This window comes from Lynx canadensis, chromosome E2 (genome assembly GCF_007474595.2).
Source record: "Lynx canadensis isolate LIC74 chromosome E2, mLynCan4.pri.v2, whole genome shotgun sequence".
Taxonomy (NCBI): Eukaryota; Metazoa; Chordata; class Mammalia; order Carnivora; family Felidae; genus Lynx; species Lynx canadensis.
Genome location: NC_044317.1, coordinates 54,823,141 through 54,839,648, shown reverse-complemented (window position 1 = coordinate 54,839,648; position 16,508 = coordinate 54,823,141). Strand labels below are relative to the sequence as shown.

General features: G+C 45.8%; 1 protein-coding gene across 2 annotated transcripts in view; it reads right to left on the bottom strand.

Moving 5' to 3' along the window:
* The window catches only part of ZNF175 (zinc finger protein 175), a 43,069-nt gene that overhangs the window by 5,143 nt on the left and 21,418 nt on the right, over positions 1 to 16,508 (bottom strand). The window contains exons 3-5 of one of the 2 annotated variants that reach the window (XM_032591310.1): positions 6,058 to 6,184; positions 5,671 to 5,766; positions 98 to 199 (exon numbers count right to left, since the gene is read on the bottom strand). In XM_032591310.1, the coding sequence (XP_032447201.1) occupies positions 98 to 199; positions 5,671 to 5,766; positions 6,058 to 6,184 (325 nt within the window). The remainder of the gene's footprint in view (positions 1 to 97; positions 200 to 5,670; positions 5,767 to 6,057; positions 6,185 to 16,508) is intronic. The other variant, XM_030299293.2, reaches the window with a different exon arrangement.

Genomic DNA, 16,508 nt, shown 5'->3' with positions numbered 1-16,508 from the left:
GTGCCACAGAAACTCCTTCAACCCTCACACCCTCCATGCGTAACGGTACTTACTACCCCTGTCTCACAGAGGAGGAGGTGCAGCATAAGGAACTGACCACAGTCACCTCGCTGAGCTCTGGCGGGAGTCAGATTCGAACAAGGGCAGCCTGGCTCCACTCCCTCAGGCAGACGGTCCAGAGACCCACAGATACGCACACCTATGGACGACTCCAGGAAACACAGACACGGGGCACGGGGCAACGGCCGGGGCGGGCGGAGGGGCTCGGCGGCCAGCTCTTCGTTAGCTTTCGGATCTAAGTCGTGACTCATCCCCCGTCTCCCCCCGCTCGTCAGAAGCAAGGTGGATTTGGGGAGTCCACCCGCCCTGCGTGTCGTCTGGAAAACGGAGACGGCACCAGCCCTGACATGGCCAAGGAGCAAGAGGGTACCGCTGCCCAAAGGCAACTCTCCAGGAAGCTGAAATCTGTTTGCTTGAACCTAGAAATGAACTTACAACCCAGGAAAGGAACACTGGAAGAGTGGACAAGCAAGCTGTCCCTCAAAGTCTGTGTCACCGTCTTTCATAGAAGTTAACCGTGACCAGGTACGTGCCTGCCAAGCTACATAACAGTTCTCAACGTCCTGTGTGATGAGATGTGACCGGGAGACAGTTTTGGCTGATGGAATACGCATACGACATGATGCACCAATTCCGGCCCCGGGGGGAAAGACCACAGCTTCTTGATACCCCGCACCCCCCTTCTGCCTCACAGAACCTGCCTTGGGATGCAGTGCACGTTCAGTCGCGCACATCGACAGAAAAACTGAGAGCTTTCCCCCGAGATCAGGGATGCGACAGGGATGTCCACTCTCACTGCTGCTGTTTAACATAGTGTTGGAAGTCCGAGCCTCAGCAATCAGACAACAAGACGAAATATTAGGCATCCAACTTGGCAAAGAAGTCAAACTTGCACTCTTCACGGATGACAGGACACTCTACGTGGAAAACCCAAAAGACTCCACCAGTCACGCACATGGACAGTGTCCTAAAGCACAGCGCAACAGCTAGGGAAAACCTTAGACACCCGGAGAATACAAGAAGTGAGGCTTCCTGCTCATCTGCCTTTCGAACTTTTCACAGGAGAGAAAAGTATTCTAGAAATTACTATACTGAACCTTGCTCTCTCTGTAGACCTTTCAGCCTTACGCTAACCTAATGTACCGTTTTTTATCCACCAAGAACAGGAGTCATCGCTCATCCAGTTGACTAGTATAGAACACAAGATGCAAGAGATGCTGAACAGAAAAGGAAGGAGTGCCTGGGTGGCCAGCCACTTAAGTGTCCAACTTTGGCTCAGGTCAAGATCTCATGGTTTGTGAGTTCGAGCCCCGCATCAGGTTCTGGGCTGACAACTCAGAGCCTGGAGCCTGCTTCGATCCTGTGGCTCCCTATCTCTGCCCCCTACTCATGCTCTCTCTCTCTCAAAAATAAACATCAAAAAATTAAAAAAAAAATACAAAAAGAGTGACGGCATTTTATTATTCCTTCATCTGCCCTGAGATTTAAATACTGACTGTGAAGAGAACATCGTATCTTATTTCTTCTGTCAGTCCCCTGGAGAAACTGTATCTCAGACCTTTGTCCTGTCCCCAAACCTCACTCATCATTCACTTTTTTAAAAAATGAGAATGCTTTTTGTCTTTAGCGTTAACTGTTAAAAAAAACTGTGGTTAAAAAAAATGCATAGTGTAAAATTTACCCCTTCAGCCTTTCTAAGTGCAACACTGTCAGGCATGTTCACACTGTCGTGTAACCCATCTCTCCACAACTTTTATTTAAATGTTTTTTTTTTTTTTTAATGTTTATTTATTTTTGAGAGAGAGAGACAGAGACAGAGCATGAGAGGTGGAGGGGCAGAGAGAGAAGGAGTCACAGAATCCAAAGCAGGCTCCAGGCTCTGAGCTGTCAGCACGGAGCACGATGCGGGGCTCCAACTATGAACTATGGACCGAGAGATCAAGACCTGAGCTGAAGTCGGATGCTTAACTGACTGAGACACCCAGGCGCCCCTCCACAACTTTTATTTTGCGACAGACGCGATGCCACTGAAGTGGCAGCTCCCCCTCCCCCCTCTGGAAACCACCATCCTGCCTTCTGTCTCTGTGAACAGGACTCTCTCTAGACACCTCCTAACCTCCTATTGTGACTGGAATCAGATAGTATTTGTCTGTTTGTCACTTATAATATCCTCAAGAATCATCTATATCATATTATGGGTCAGATTTACCTTTGTTTTTAAGGCTGAATCACATCGCATGGTGTGTACACACATTTTCTTAATCCGTTCACCCATCAATGGACAACTGGGTTGCACCCACTTCTCAGCTACTGTGAACATAGGTGTGCAAATCTCTCTTCAAGATCCTTTCAATTCTCCCAGATATATATACAGAAGTGGAATTAATTGCTGGCTGCATCATATGGTCATTCTATGCTTAATTTTTTAATGTGTATTTATTTTTGAGACAGAAGTAGGGGAGGGGCAGAGAGAGAAGGGGACACAGCATCTGAAGCAGGCTCCAGGCGCTGAGCTGTCAGCACAGAGCCTGACGTGGGGCTCGAACCCATGAACCATGAGATCATGACCTGAGCCGAAGTCGGAAGCTTAACCCACTGAGCCACCCAGGCGCCCCCAGGCTTAGTTTTCTGAGGAATCACCGTACCGTCTTCCATAGTGGCTGCATCATTTTACATTCTCAACAACAGTGTGAGGGTCACATCCTTGCCAACACTTACTATTTTGATTTTTTAACAGTAGCCAGTCTAGTGGGTGAGTTGGTTACCGCTGTGGTTTTGCTTTGCCTCACCCTAATACTGAGCATCTTTTCATGTACTTGTTGGCCACTCATATGTCACCTCTGGAGAAACGTCTACTCGAGTCCCTGACTTTTTATATCAGGCTATTTGGTTTTTTCTTTCAATTTGCGCTCTTCTATAGCAATTTTACCTAAACACTGGCTTTCACGTTTTCTGAAGACATTCTACTTTGAGTTCCCAGACAGTGATTTGACCATTTTGAACGGTTCATTCAGATCATAAAACTCTTGGAGAACCCAATGAAATGTACATCACTACTGAAGATGCTCAGTGTAAAATATCAGCACTATGCTGAAAAGCTTGTCCATAATTCTCCAAGACAGCTTAACGTTAATAATGCTGTTCCGGGGCGCCTGGGTGGCTTAGTCGGTTAAGCACCCAACTTCGGCTCAAGTGACAGAATCAGAGTTTGTGAGTTAGAGCTCTGCATCAGGCTCTCTGCACAGAGCCCACTTCGGGTCCTCTGTCCCCCCACTCTGCCCCTCTCCTGGTCACTCGCTCTCAAAAATAAATAAACATTTAAAAAACAAATAGGAACACTTGGGTGGCTCAGTCGGTTAAGCGTCTGACTTTGGCTCAAGTCATGATCTCATGATCTCATGGTTTGTGGGTTTGAGCCCCATGTTGGGCTCTGTGCTGTCAGCTCAGAACCTGAAGCCTGCTTCAGATCCTGTGTCTCCCTCTCTCTCTAACCCTCCACCAGTTGGATTCTCTTTCTCCCTCAAATATTAAAAACAAAAAAACCAAAAAACCCCCCACAAAGCTGTTTCCAAAAAAAGTCTAATTTATTCCCAAATCCAAGCATACTCTCACCTCTTCTACCCCAATTTAGCTTTAGAGCTCACAGCTGCCATGCAGAACAGTTACAAGTACCGTGTCCTTCACATTACCCCCAATGCCACTCCTCTGGGCTGATGCCATCACCTTGGACCTTCACAAGCAGTCACTCCCTACACCCTTCATCCTGATATGTATTTTTTGAGTTGGCCTCCATTAAACAGACAACATTAATGCCAAAAGGCTGATGGTTTTAACATCTCATGTTGTTACCCACTCTAATGATGATCTCGGTGTCTTTGTTTTTGAGACATAGGAGAGAGAGAGAGAACAAACAGGGAAGGGGCAAAGGAGAGGGAGTCGAAGTCAGACGTTTCACCGACTGAGCCACACAGGTGCCCCAATCTTGGTGTCTTTGAATTTACCTCAGCAGGTATTTTGTTTCCTTCCAAAAGAGAAAAAAGTATTATTTTTTGCCTATCTTCAGAAATTCAATAATTTTTATATCCTGAATGGTTTCCTCATGCTCGATACTGACATAACGAAGATTAAGTACGGAAAGTGGAGATCAATCAGACCACGCAGACAGGATCATCCTACAGACAGTATATACTGTCTATACTGATGTATATCCATCTCTGTAGTAGACAAGAAAATAGGAACACTAGGTACAGCACAAGCAATGAAATTCTCTAGATACATTTGAATGTAGAAATACGTGAAGCGCCTGGGTGGCTGGCTCAGTCAGTTGAGTGTCTGACTTTATTATTTTTTTTAATGCTTTTATTTATTTTTGAGAGACAGAGACAGAGTGTGAGCAGGGGAGGAGCAGAGAGGCAGACACAGAATCTGAAGCAGGTTCCAGGCTCTGAGCTGACAGTGCGGAGCCTGCGTGGGATTCTTTCTCTGCTCTTCCCCACTCACTGGCTCTAATAAACTTTAATGTTTTTTATTTATTTTTGAGAGAGAGAAAGACAGAGCATGAGCAGGGGAAGGGCAGAGAGAGAGGAGACACAGAATCCGAAGCAGGCTCCAGTCTCTGAGCTGTCAGCACAGAGCCCGATGTGGGGCTCGAACTCATGAGCATGAGATCATGACCTGAGCCGAAGTCAGACGCTTAACTGACTGAGCCACCCACGTGCCCTGCTGTAATAAACTTAAAAAAAAAAAAAAAAAAAATCTGACAAAATGTAAAAGGCTGAGAAAAATGTTTGATTTGGTAAGGACTCCAATTTCTGATCTCCAGCAAATAAGAGAAGTGAGCCATCCCGCAGGAATTGTCCACCACACCGCTGAATAAGGTAAGAGAAGGGTTTAGGCACAGGAACTGGAGGGGTTGATCTAGAGATCACCAGAAAAAAAAACCCTGAGGCTTGGTGTTGTGAAGAGAAGGGCCCTTCAAGGGAATTACCATATGAAGGGATGACCCGAGGGTAAGCCTGGGGCTCTGAGGGGAAAAGAAGGAAGAATATCCACCATAGAAAAGACAAACCAGTGAATTCAGGGGGCAAATAAAAAAGAAAAAGAGACTACAAAAAACTCCATGGACACAAAAGGACCGAACAAGATGTAGAAGCAACGTACAGACGGAAAGCCCGATCACGATGGATATGAGGAGATACTCTAACTCGGTATTAGCTAAATGATGTTAAAACAAGAAACAGCCCAATGGCCTATCACATGGGCCAGGAGAAACTGATCAAGGCCACGCTGGCAAGTGAGGCATACAAGGGTGGGTCCTTGAGCCTTCTGACGCCAGAGCACCGATTCTGTAGCCCATCAGAAGAGTCTATGGTTTACTTAGTCACACTAAGTACGCTTGTGTCCAGGCATCAGGGAAGCCCGCTCCTGTGTCGTCACCTCTGAGAAATTCTTACGCCTGCCCCCACGGCCATCACAGCGTTAGTTGTAGAAACCGGGAGAGCACGGGGCCTGCGGTCCACCACCGGGGGATGGGTAGGGTGGCAGGTTGAATAATGCCCCCCCCCCCCCAGAGATGTCCACGCGTCTGCCAGGTAACAAACAGTCACTCACCTGGACGCCACTGATGTGGGAGCTGAGCCTCCCTTATCCATGACTCCTGTTCCTTTTCCATCCTGAAAATCATCTCTGGCCTGGAATGAGGGTACCTGTTCGTGAGAAAGAATATCGGATTGGATGTGGTCTTGGGCTCTACAGGCGTTCAGTGAAGCTTTGCATCGGTCCTCAGAAAAGTCAACATCTTTTACTTAGGAACTAAGTACTATTCGAAAGGGCCCTAAAGGAACGACAAGACGGGGACAAATCAAAGGCAAACAGATAACACACTTCATTTGCCCTGCTGTGTCCCACAACAAGGAGGGAAATCTCGACGAGGTCTGTCCGAGATTCCGGTGGGGGGGTGGGGGGGTGGGGGGATGGGGGGTGGGCAGGGGTGCTCACCCAGGGAGAGGAGGTGGCTGCAGATCTCCAGCATCACATCCCAGTACAGGCACCTCTGGGCGGGGCCCAGCTGCTCCCACTCCTCCCTGCTGAAGTCCATGGTCACATCCTCAAATGACACTGATACCTGTAACATCAAACCCCAGGTCAATGCGAAATTACTCCTTATTGGAAAGAGGTCACCTGCAGACCTGTTCTTAATGATTTTCCCCCATGATGTACATGGCTCTCCACTAACCACCCACTTCATGTTGTATTTGGGGGGATTAAAACTTTTTAGAAATACCCTGCAATCTTACTACATACTTGTGATATTGGGGTTAGTTCCAGCTGTCTGGCACAGAGCTCTTAAAACACTTGAAAAAATTTTTGGCACAAAAACAGACACTCAGATCAATGCAACAGAATAGAGAACCCAGAAATGGACCCACAAACATATGGCCAACTCATCTTTGACAAAGCCGGAAAGAATATCCAATGGAATACGTCTCCTCAGCAAGTGGTGCTGGGAAAACTGGACAGTGACATGCAGAAGAACGAACCGGGACCATTCTTACACCATACACAAAAAACAAACTCAAAATGGAGGAAAGACTTAAATGTAAGACAGGAAGCCGTCAAAATCCTGAGGAAGAAAGCAGGAACAAAACCTCTTTGATCTTGGCCACAGCAACCTCTTACTCAACACGTCTCCGGAGGCAAGGGAAACGAAAGCAAAAATGTACTACTGGGACCTCGTCAAAACAAAAGCTTCTGCACAGCAAAGGAAACAATCAACCAAACTAAAAGGCAACCGACAGAATGGGAGAAGAGATTTGCAACCAACATATCAGATAAAGGGTTAGTATCCGAAATCTATAAAGAACTTATCAAACTCAACACCCAAACATAATCCAGTGAAGAAATGGACAAAAGACATGAATAGACACTTCTCCAAAGACGGACATCCAGATGGCCAACCAACACATGAAAAAATGCTCACATCATCATCATCAGGAAATACAGATCAAACCACAATGAGATACCACCTCACGATAAAGGCTTGAGGAAGAAGATGGTGGTGTAGGAGGACGCTGGGCTCACCGCATCCTGCTGAACACTTAGATTCCACCCACACCTGCCTAAATAACCCAGAAAACCACCAGAAGACTAGCAGAACGGATTCTCCAGAGCCAAGTGTAGACACGAGGCCCACGGAAGAGGGTAGGAAGGGCGAAGGAAGGCAGTGTGCACTACACGGACTGGGGGGGGAGCCGGGGCACAGAGGGGCAGCCCGCCGGCCAAGCAGAGACCCTGAGTTATGGCTTGCAAAAACGGTAGGGGCTGGATGGAGTGTGTTCGGACAGCAAGCGGGACTTAACATCTGGAAGGTTATAAGCTAACAGCTCTGCTTGGAGAAGGACAACGGGAGGGAGAGTTGTTGAGCCCCGGAGGACAGAGCTCAGTTTGGCGGGGAACAAAGGAGCTCGCCCAGCGCCATCTCCCTCACCCATCCCCCAGCCAAATCCCAAAGGGAACCAGTTCCTGCCAGGGAACTTGCTTGCACCGCGCAACATCCAACGCTGTGCTTCCGCAGATCCATCCCTCCGGTGGCGGGTCTGATTCCCTCCCGGTGCTGCTGCAGGGCCCCTCCTGAAGCGGATCACCAAAGGAAAAGCGAGCTGAGCCTGCCCCTCCCGCCCTGTGCACCTTGCCGATCCACCCCAGCTAAAACCACCAGATCCCCGGCACCACAAGCCTGGCAGTGTGCACGTAGCCCAGACGGGCCACGCCACCCCACGGTGAATCCCGCCCCTAGGAGGAGGGGAAGAGAAGGCACACACCAGTCTGACTGTGGCCCAGCGGTGGGCGGGGGCAGACATCAGGTCGGACTGCGGCCCCGCCCACCAACGCAAGTTACTCAAGACAGCACAGGGGAAGTGCCCCACAGTCCTGCACCACTCCAGGGACCATCCAAAATGATGAAACGGCATGAATTCCCCTCAAAGAATCTCCAGGAAAATAACGACAGCTAACGAACTGATCAAAAAGGATTTCAACAATATAACAGAAAGTGAATTAGAATAACAGTCATAAAATTAATCGCTGGGCTTGAAAACAGTATAGAGGACAGCAGAGAATCTATTGCTGCAGAGATCAAGGGAATAAGGAACAGCCAGGAGGAGCTTTTAAAAATGCTATAAATAGCTTCAAAATAAAATGGAGACAACCACAGCTCGGATGAAGAGGCAGAGGAGAGAGGAGAGAACAGGTGAACTAGAAGATAAAATTATGAAAAAAGAGGAAGCTGAGAAAAAGAGAGATAAAAAAATCCAGGAGTATGAGTGGAAAATTAGAGAACTAAGTGATGCACTAAAGAGAAATAATCTATGCATAATTGGTATCCCAGAGGAGGAAGAGAGAGGGAAAGGTGCTGAAGGTGTACTTGAAGAAATAATAGCTGAGAACTTCCCTGATCTGGGGAAGGAAAAAGGCATTGAAATCCAAAAGGCACAGAGAATTCCCTTCAGACGTAACTTGAATTGATCTTCTGCACGACATATCGTAGTGAAATTGGCAAAATACAAGGATAAAGAAAATTCTGAAAGCAGCTAGGGATAAACGTGCTCTAACATATAAAGGGAGATCGATAAGACTCGTGACAGATCTCTCTACTGAAACTTGGCAGGCCTGAAAGGAATGGCAGGAAATCTTCAATGTGATGAACAGAAAAAATGTGCACCCAAGAATCCTTTATCCAGCAAACCTGTCATTTAGAATAGGAGAGAGAAAGGTCTTCCCAAACAAAAACTGAAGGAATTCATCACCACTAAACCAGCCTTACAAGGGGGATCCTGTGAGACAAAGTACCAGAGACACCACTACAAGCATGAAACCTACAGACATACAAGACTCTAAACCCCTATCTTTCAATAATAACACTGAATTGTAAATGGACTAAATGCTCCAACCAAAAGACACAGGGTATCAGAATGGATAAAAAAACAAGACCCATCTATTTGCTATCTACGAGAGACTCAGTTTAGACCCGAGGACACCTTCAGATTGAAAGTGAGGGGATGGAGAACTATCTATCATGCAACTGGAAGTCAAAAGAAAGTTGGAGTAGCTATACTGATATCAGACAAACTAGACTTTAAATTAAAGGCTGTAACAAGAGATGAAGAAGGGCATTATATAATAATTACAGGGTCTATCCATCAGGAAGAGCTAACAATTATAAATGTCTATGCACCGAATACGGGAGCCCCCAAATATGTAACAATTACTCACAAACATAAGCAACCTTATTGATAAGAATGTGGTCATTGCAGGGGACTTTAACACCCGAGTTACAGAAATGGATCATCTAGACACATGGTCAATAAAGAAACAAGGGCCCTGAATGATACATTGGATCAGATGGACTTGACAGATATATTTAGAACTCTGCATCCCAAAGCAACAGAATATACTTTCTTCTCAAGTGCACATGGAACATTCTCCAAGATAGATCACATACTGGGTCACAAAACAGCCCTTCATAAGTATACAAGAATTGAGATCGTACCATGCATGCTTTCGGACCACAATGCTATGAAGCTTGAAATCAACCACAGGAAAAAGTCTAGAAAACCTCCAAAAATATGGAAGTTAAAGAACACCCTACTAAAGAATGAATGGGTCAACCAGGCAATTAGAGAAGAAATTAAAAAAATATATGGAAACAAACGAAAATGAAAATACAACAATCCAAACGCTTTGGGATGCAGCGAAGGCAGTCCTGAGAGGAAAATACATTGCAATCCAGGCCTATCTCAAGCAACAAGAAAAATCCCAAATACAAAATCTAACAGAATACCTAAAAGAAATAGAAGCAGAACAGCAAAGACACCGTAAACCCAGCAGAAGAAGAGAAATAATAAAGATCAGGGCAGAAATAAACAATAAAGAATCTAAAAAAAACTGTAGAGCAGATCAATGAAACCAAGAGTTGGTTTTTTGAAAAAATAAACAAAATTGATAAACCTCTAGCCAGGCTTCTCAAAAAGAAAAGGGAGATGGCCCAAATAGATAAAATCATGAATGAAAATGGACTTATTATAACCAATCCCTCAGAGATACAAGCAATTATCAGGGAATACTATGAAAAACTATATGCCAACAAACTGCACAACCTGGAAGAAATGGACAAATTCCTAAGCATCCTAAGCATTCCTGTGTGGGTGGAATAGAAATCAGGAGGAAATAGAAAGCTTGAACAGACCCATAACCAGCGAAGAAATTGAATCAGTTATCAAAAATCTCCCAACAAATAAGAGTCCAGGACCAGATGGCTTCCCAGGGGATTTCTACCAGACGTTTAAAGCAGAGATAATACCTATCCTTCTCAAGCTATTCCAAGAAATAGAAAGGGAAGGAAAACTTCCAGACTCATTCTATGAAGCCAGTATTTCTTTGATTCCTAAACCAGACAGACCCAGTAAAAAAAGAGAACTACAGGCCAACATCCCTGATGAATGTGGATGCAAAAATTCTCAATACCATACTAGCAAATCGAATTCAACAGCATATAAAAAGAATTATTCACCATGGTCAAGCGGAATTCATTCCTGGGCTGCAGGGCTGGTTCAACATTCACAAATCAATCAACATGATACATCACATTAATAAAAAAAAAAAAAAAGAACCATATGATCCTGTCAATCGATGCAGAAAAAGCATCTGACAAAATTCAGCATCCTTTCTTAATAAAAACCCTCGAGAAAGTCGGGATAGAAGGAACATACTTAAACATCATAAAAGCCATTTATGAAAAGCCCACAGCTAACATCATCCTCAATGGGGAAAAACTGAGAGCTTTTTCCCTGAGATCAGGAACACGACAGGGATGTCCACTCTCACCGCTGTTGTTTAACATAGTGTTGGAAGTTCTAGCATCAGCAATCAGACAACAAAAGGAAATCAAAGGCATCAAAATTGGTAAAGATGAAGTTAAGCTTTCACTTTTTGCAGATGACATGATAGTATACATGGAAAATCCAATAGACTCCACCATAAGTCTGCTAGAACTGATACATGAATTCAGCAAAGTTGCAGCATACAAAATCAATGTACAGAAATCAGCTGCATTCTTATACACTAATAATGAAGCAACAGAAAGACAAATAAAGAAACTGATCCCATTCACAATTGTACCAAGAAGCATAAAATACCTAGGAATAAATCTAACCAAAGGTGTACAAGATCTGTATGCTGAAAACTATAGAAAGCTTATGAAGGAAACTGAAGAAGATTTAAAGAAATGGAAAAACATTCCGTGCTCATGGGTTGGAAGAATAAATATTGTCAAAATGTCAGTACTACCCAAAGCTATCTACACATTCAATGCAATCCCAATCAAAATTGCACCAGCATTCTTCTCAAAGCTAGAACAATCCTAAAATTCATATGGAACCACAAAAGGCCCCAAATAGCCAAAGTAATTTTGAAGAAGAAGACCAAAGCGGGAGGCATCACAATCCCAGACTTCAGCCTCTACTGCAAAGCTGTAATCATCAAGACAGCATGGTATTGGCACAAAAACAGACACATAGACCAATGGAATAGAATAGAAACCCCAGAACTAGACCCACAAACGTATGGCCAACTCATCTTTGACAAAGCAGCAAAGAATATCCAATGGAAAAAAGTCTCTGTAACAAATGGTGCTGGGAGAACTGGACAGCAACGTGCAGAAGGTTGAAACTAGACCACTTTCTCACACCATTGACAAAAATAAACTCAAATGGATAAAGGACCTGAATGTGAGACAGGAAACCATCAAAACCCTAGAGGAGAAAACAGGAAGAGACCTCTCTGACCTCAGCTGTAGCAATTTCTTACTTGACACGTCCCGAAAGGCCAGGGAATTAAAAGCAAAAATGAACTACTAGGACCTCATGAAGATAAGAAGCTTCTGTACAGCAAAGGAAACAATTAACAAAACTAAAAGGCAACCAACGGAATGGGAAAAGATATTTGCAAATGACATATCAGACAAAGGGCTCGTAACCAAAATCTATAAAGAGCTCACCAAACTCACCAAGCTCACCAAACAAATAATCCAGTGAAGAAATGGGCAGAAAACATGAATAGACACTTCTCTAAAGAAGACATCCGGATGGCCAACAGGCACATGAAAAGATGCTCAACGTCGCTTCTCATCAGGGAAATACAAATCAAAACCACACTCGGATATCACCTCACGCCAGTCAGAGTGGCCAAAACGAACAAATCAGGAGACTATAGATGCTGGAGAGGATGTGGAGAAACGGGAACCCTCTTGCACTGTTGGTGGGAATGCAAACTGGTGCAGCCGCTCTGGAAAACAGTGTGGAGGTTCCTCAAAAACTTAGAAATAGATCTACGCTATGACCCAGCTGTAGCACTGCTAGGAATTTACCCAAGGGATACAGGAGTGCTGATGCATAGGGGCACTTGTACCCCAATGTTTATAGCAGCACTCTCAACAATAGCCAAATTATGGAAAGAGCCTAAATGTCCACCAACTGATGAATGGATAAAGAAATTGTGGTTTATATACACAATGGAGTACTATGTGGCAATGAGAAAGAATGAAATATGGCCTTTTGTAGCAACGTGGATGGAACTGGAGAGTGTGATGCTAAGTGAAATAAGCCATACAGAGAAAGACAGATACCATATGGTTTCACTCATATGTGGATCCTGAGAAACTTAACAGGAACCCATGGGGGAGGGGAAGAAAAAAAAAAAAGAGAGTTTAGAGTGGGAGAGAGCCAAAGCATAAGAGACTCTTAAAAAATGAGGACAAACTGAGGGCTGATGGGGGTGGGAGGGAGGGGAGGGTGGGTGATGGGTATTGAGGAGGGCACCTTTTGGGATGAGCACTGGGTGTTGTATGGAAACCAATTTGACAATAAATTTCATATATTTAAAAAAATTTGTAAAAAAAAAAAAAAAAGATACCACCTCACACCTGTCAGAATGGCTAACATTAACAACTCAGGCATCAACAGATGTTGGCAAGGACAGGGAGAAAGAGGACCTCTTTTGCACTGCTGGTGAGAATGCAAACTAGTGCAGCCACTCAGGAAAACAGTATGGAGGTTCCTCAAAAAATTAAAAATAGAACTACCCTATGACCCAGCAATTGCACTACTAGGCATTTATCCATGGGATACAGGTGTGCTGTTTCAAAGGGACACATGCACCCCATGTTTATAGCAGCACTATCAACAACAGCCAAAGTATGGAAAGAGCCCTAATGTCCATCGATGGATGAATGGATAAAGAAGATGTGGTATATATATACAATGGAGTATTACTCGGCAATCAAAAAGAATGAAATCTTGCCATTTGCAACTACATGGATGGAACTGGAGGGTATTATGCTAAGCGAAATTAGAGAAAGACAAATGTGACTTCACTCATATGGGGAATTTAAGACAGAACAGATGAAGGGAAGGGAAGCAAAAATATAAAAACAGGGAGGGGGACAAAACAGAAGAGACTCATAAATATGGAGAACAAACAGGGTTACTGGAGGGGTTGTGGGAGGCTAAATGGGTAAGGGGCAGTAAGGAATCTACTCCTGAAATCATTGTTGCACTATATGCTAACTAATTTGGATGTAAATTAAAAAAAACAAACAAAAGAACCTTGAAAACTTTTTAACTTTTTTTAATGTTGATTTTATTTTTGATAGAGAGAAAGAGAGAGTGCAAGCAGGGGCGGGGCAAGGAGACAGGGAGACACAGAATCCAAAGGAGGCTCCAGGGTCTGAGCTGTCAGCACAAAGCCCGATGTGGGGCTCGAACCCATGAGCTGTGAGATCATGACCTGAGCAAAAATTTGATACTCAAGTGACTGAGCCACCCATGTGCCCCAAACCCTTGAAATTTCTTAAGTGAGGAAGAGTGATAAAGGTGTCTCTTACTATGTTGATGAGGTGAGTTTTAGGAATGGGGGGCTGGTTGCCAGGGGAACCAGAGCAGTGACTGGAGGGTTAGAACTGACCCCCAACCTCCAGGGAGGGGAGAGGGGCTGGAGGTGGACAATGGCCAATCACCGATGATTTCGTGCACCCTGCCTGTGTCATGAAGCCTCCATAAACACCCACAAGGGCGGGGTCTGGACAGCTTCCCGACTGTGGAACCAGATCCAGTCCCCAGGGCACCCTTCGGGGCCTCTGACTGGGGACAGAAGCTCCTTTGGAATCTCACCTGATGGATCTCTTCATCTGGCTGTTGATTCTTATTAGTTAATATCCTTTGCAGCAAACGGGTATCGTAGTAATGGTTTCCTGAATTCTGAGGGCTACTCCTGAAAATTAACTAAACCCAAGGCAGGGATCCTAGGAACCTCCAAAGGCCACTGGAGTTTTGGTTGGCATCTAAAGTTGGGGGAGAGGGGCTGCCTTGTAGGGTGAGCCCTTACCCTGTGGGATCTGACCCTATCTATGGTTAGACAGTGCCAGAATGGAGTTCAATTTGATAACAAAAGGGGCACCTGGGTGGCTCAGTTGATTAAGCGTCTGACTCTTGATTTCTACTCAGGTCATGATCTCACAATTCATGAGTTTGAGCCCCACGCCAGGCTCTGTGCTCACAGCACAGAGCCTGCTTAGGATTCTCTCTCTGCCTCTCTCTCTCCGCCCCCCCTCTTACTCATGCTTGCTCTCTCTCTCAAAATAAATACACTTAAAGAAAAAAAGAAATTTTTTTAACGTTTATTCATTTTTGAGAGACAGAGACAGAGCATGAGTGGGGAAGGGGCAGAGAGAGAGGGAGACACAGAATCTGAAGCAAGCTCCAGGCTCTGAGCTGTCAGTACAGAGCCCGACCTGGGGCTTGAACTCATGAACTGCGAGATCATGACCTGAGCCGAAGTCAGACACTCAACCGACTGAGCCACCCAGGCGCCCCAAGAAAAAAAATTTTTTTTAACGTTGAGAACAAAAGACCCCAATAATCAGACAGCAACAGCTAACGGACAAGATGGGTTCCCTCATGGCAAGGGAGAGAAAACAGAAATTTTCACCAGGCCAGATGACCCTGAAGAATAAAAGTCAGCACAGCCTGTGGCGATGGGCCCGCACAAAATTCAGCAAAAGTCACGGGAAGACACATGGTATCGTGCTCCTACTCAGCCGCCACACCCTGGAGCCACTGCCGGAAACGGAGGGCTGGGTCCTGCTTGTCGTCTGCTCCTGAGGTTGAAGTCTGGGGTCTGACCACCCTCGACAAGGGGACAAACTTGCGGGTTTTGCCTATTTAAGGCTAAACCTTCCCCTCTGGAGTGGGCTTTCCGTTCACAGCCGAAAGCTGTGGTCTCCCCAGTCTGCAAATCGTGGCAGCAAAGCTTCCCCTTGCCTGTGACCAAATCGTGGCATCCCAGGAGTTTCTGCTGACAAACTGCAGGACACCCAGCTGGTGTCACAGGGAAATGAGTGGCTGTGGGGAAAAATCTCCACGCATTTGGTGACCAGGAGAGTCAGAGGCGCCGTGTTCTGTGTGGGTAAAGGAGCCACACAGGAGAAGCGATTTCCCTTTACAACGGGGACTGTGAGGGCCCCTGGGTGGCTCAGTCAGTTGAGCGTCACAGTTCATGAGTTCGAGCCCCGCGTCAGGCTCCGAGCTGCCAGTGCAGAGCCTGCCTGGGAGTCTCTCTCAAAAATAAACAAACTTTCAAACAAAACAAAACAGGGAATACTACTCTCAGCAGAAGCTGACCTCTAGGAAGAGTAGGCATGAAGGCATGCACATGAGTGCTGCGGGTGGAAGAACACAAAAGATGCCAGGCGCCTGGGTGGCTCAGGCAGTTAAGCCTCTGACTTCAGCTCAGGTCATGATCTCAGGTTCATGGGTTCGAGCCCCACATTGGGCTCTGTGCTGACGGCACCCAGCCTGGAGCCTAGGGCCTGCTTTGGATAGTGTGTGTGTGTGTGTGTGTGTGTGTGTGTGTGTGCGCGTGCGCGCGCGCGCGCCCCCCCCACCCCCACTCACTCTCTCTCAAAAATAAACATTAAACTTTTTTTTTTAATTAAAAAAATAAAGATGCTCAATGGCAACCCGAGCAGACTCTGAGGTAGTGCTTTTTTTTTTTTTCCTGGACCAAGTTCCACCGTATGGGTGGAGGAAGGGGGATCCCCTCACACCACCAGGCGGGATCCCTACAGTGGGGTGGCCTACAGCTCAACTTAATTCTGACGCCATCTACCTGGAGGTGGCGTCAGATCCCACAGGTGAGGGCACTCTCCTGGAAGCCCCGGCTATCACCCGTGCTTCTGATCAGCAAGGGGGTGGGGGGCTGGAATTAGAGGTTCCCATGACCCCCTTCCTGGGCTCAATTAACATGCTAGAGAAGGGGCGCCTGGGTGGCTCAGTGGGCTAAGCGTCTGACTTTGGCTCAGGTCATGAGCTCATGGTTTGTGAGTTCGAGCCCCACGT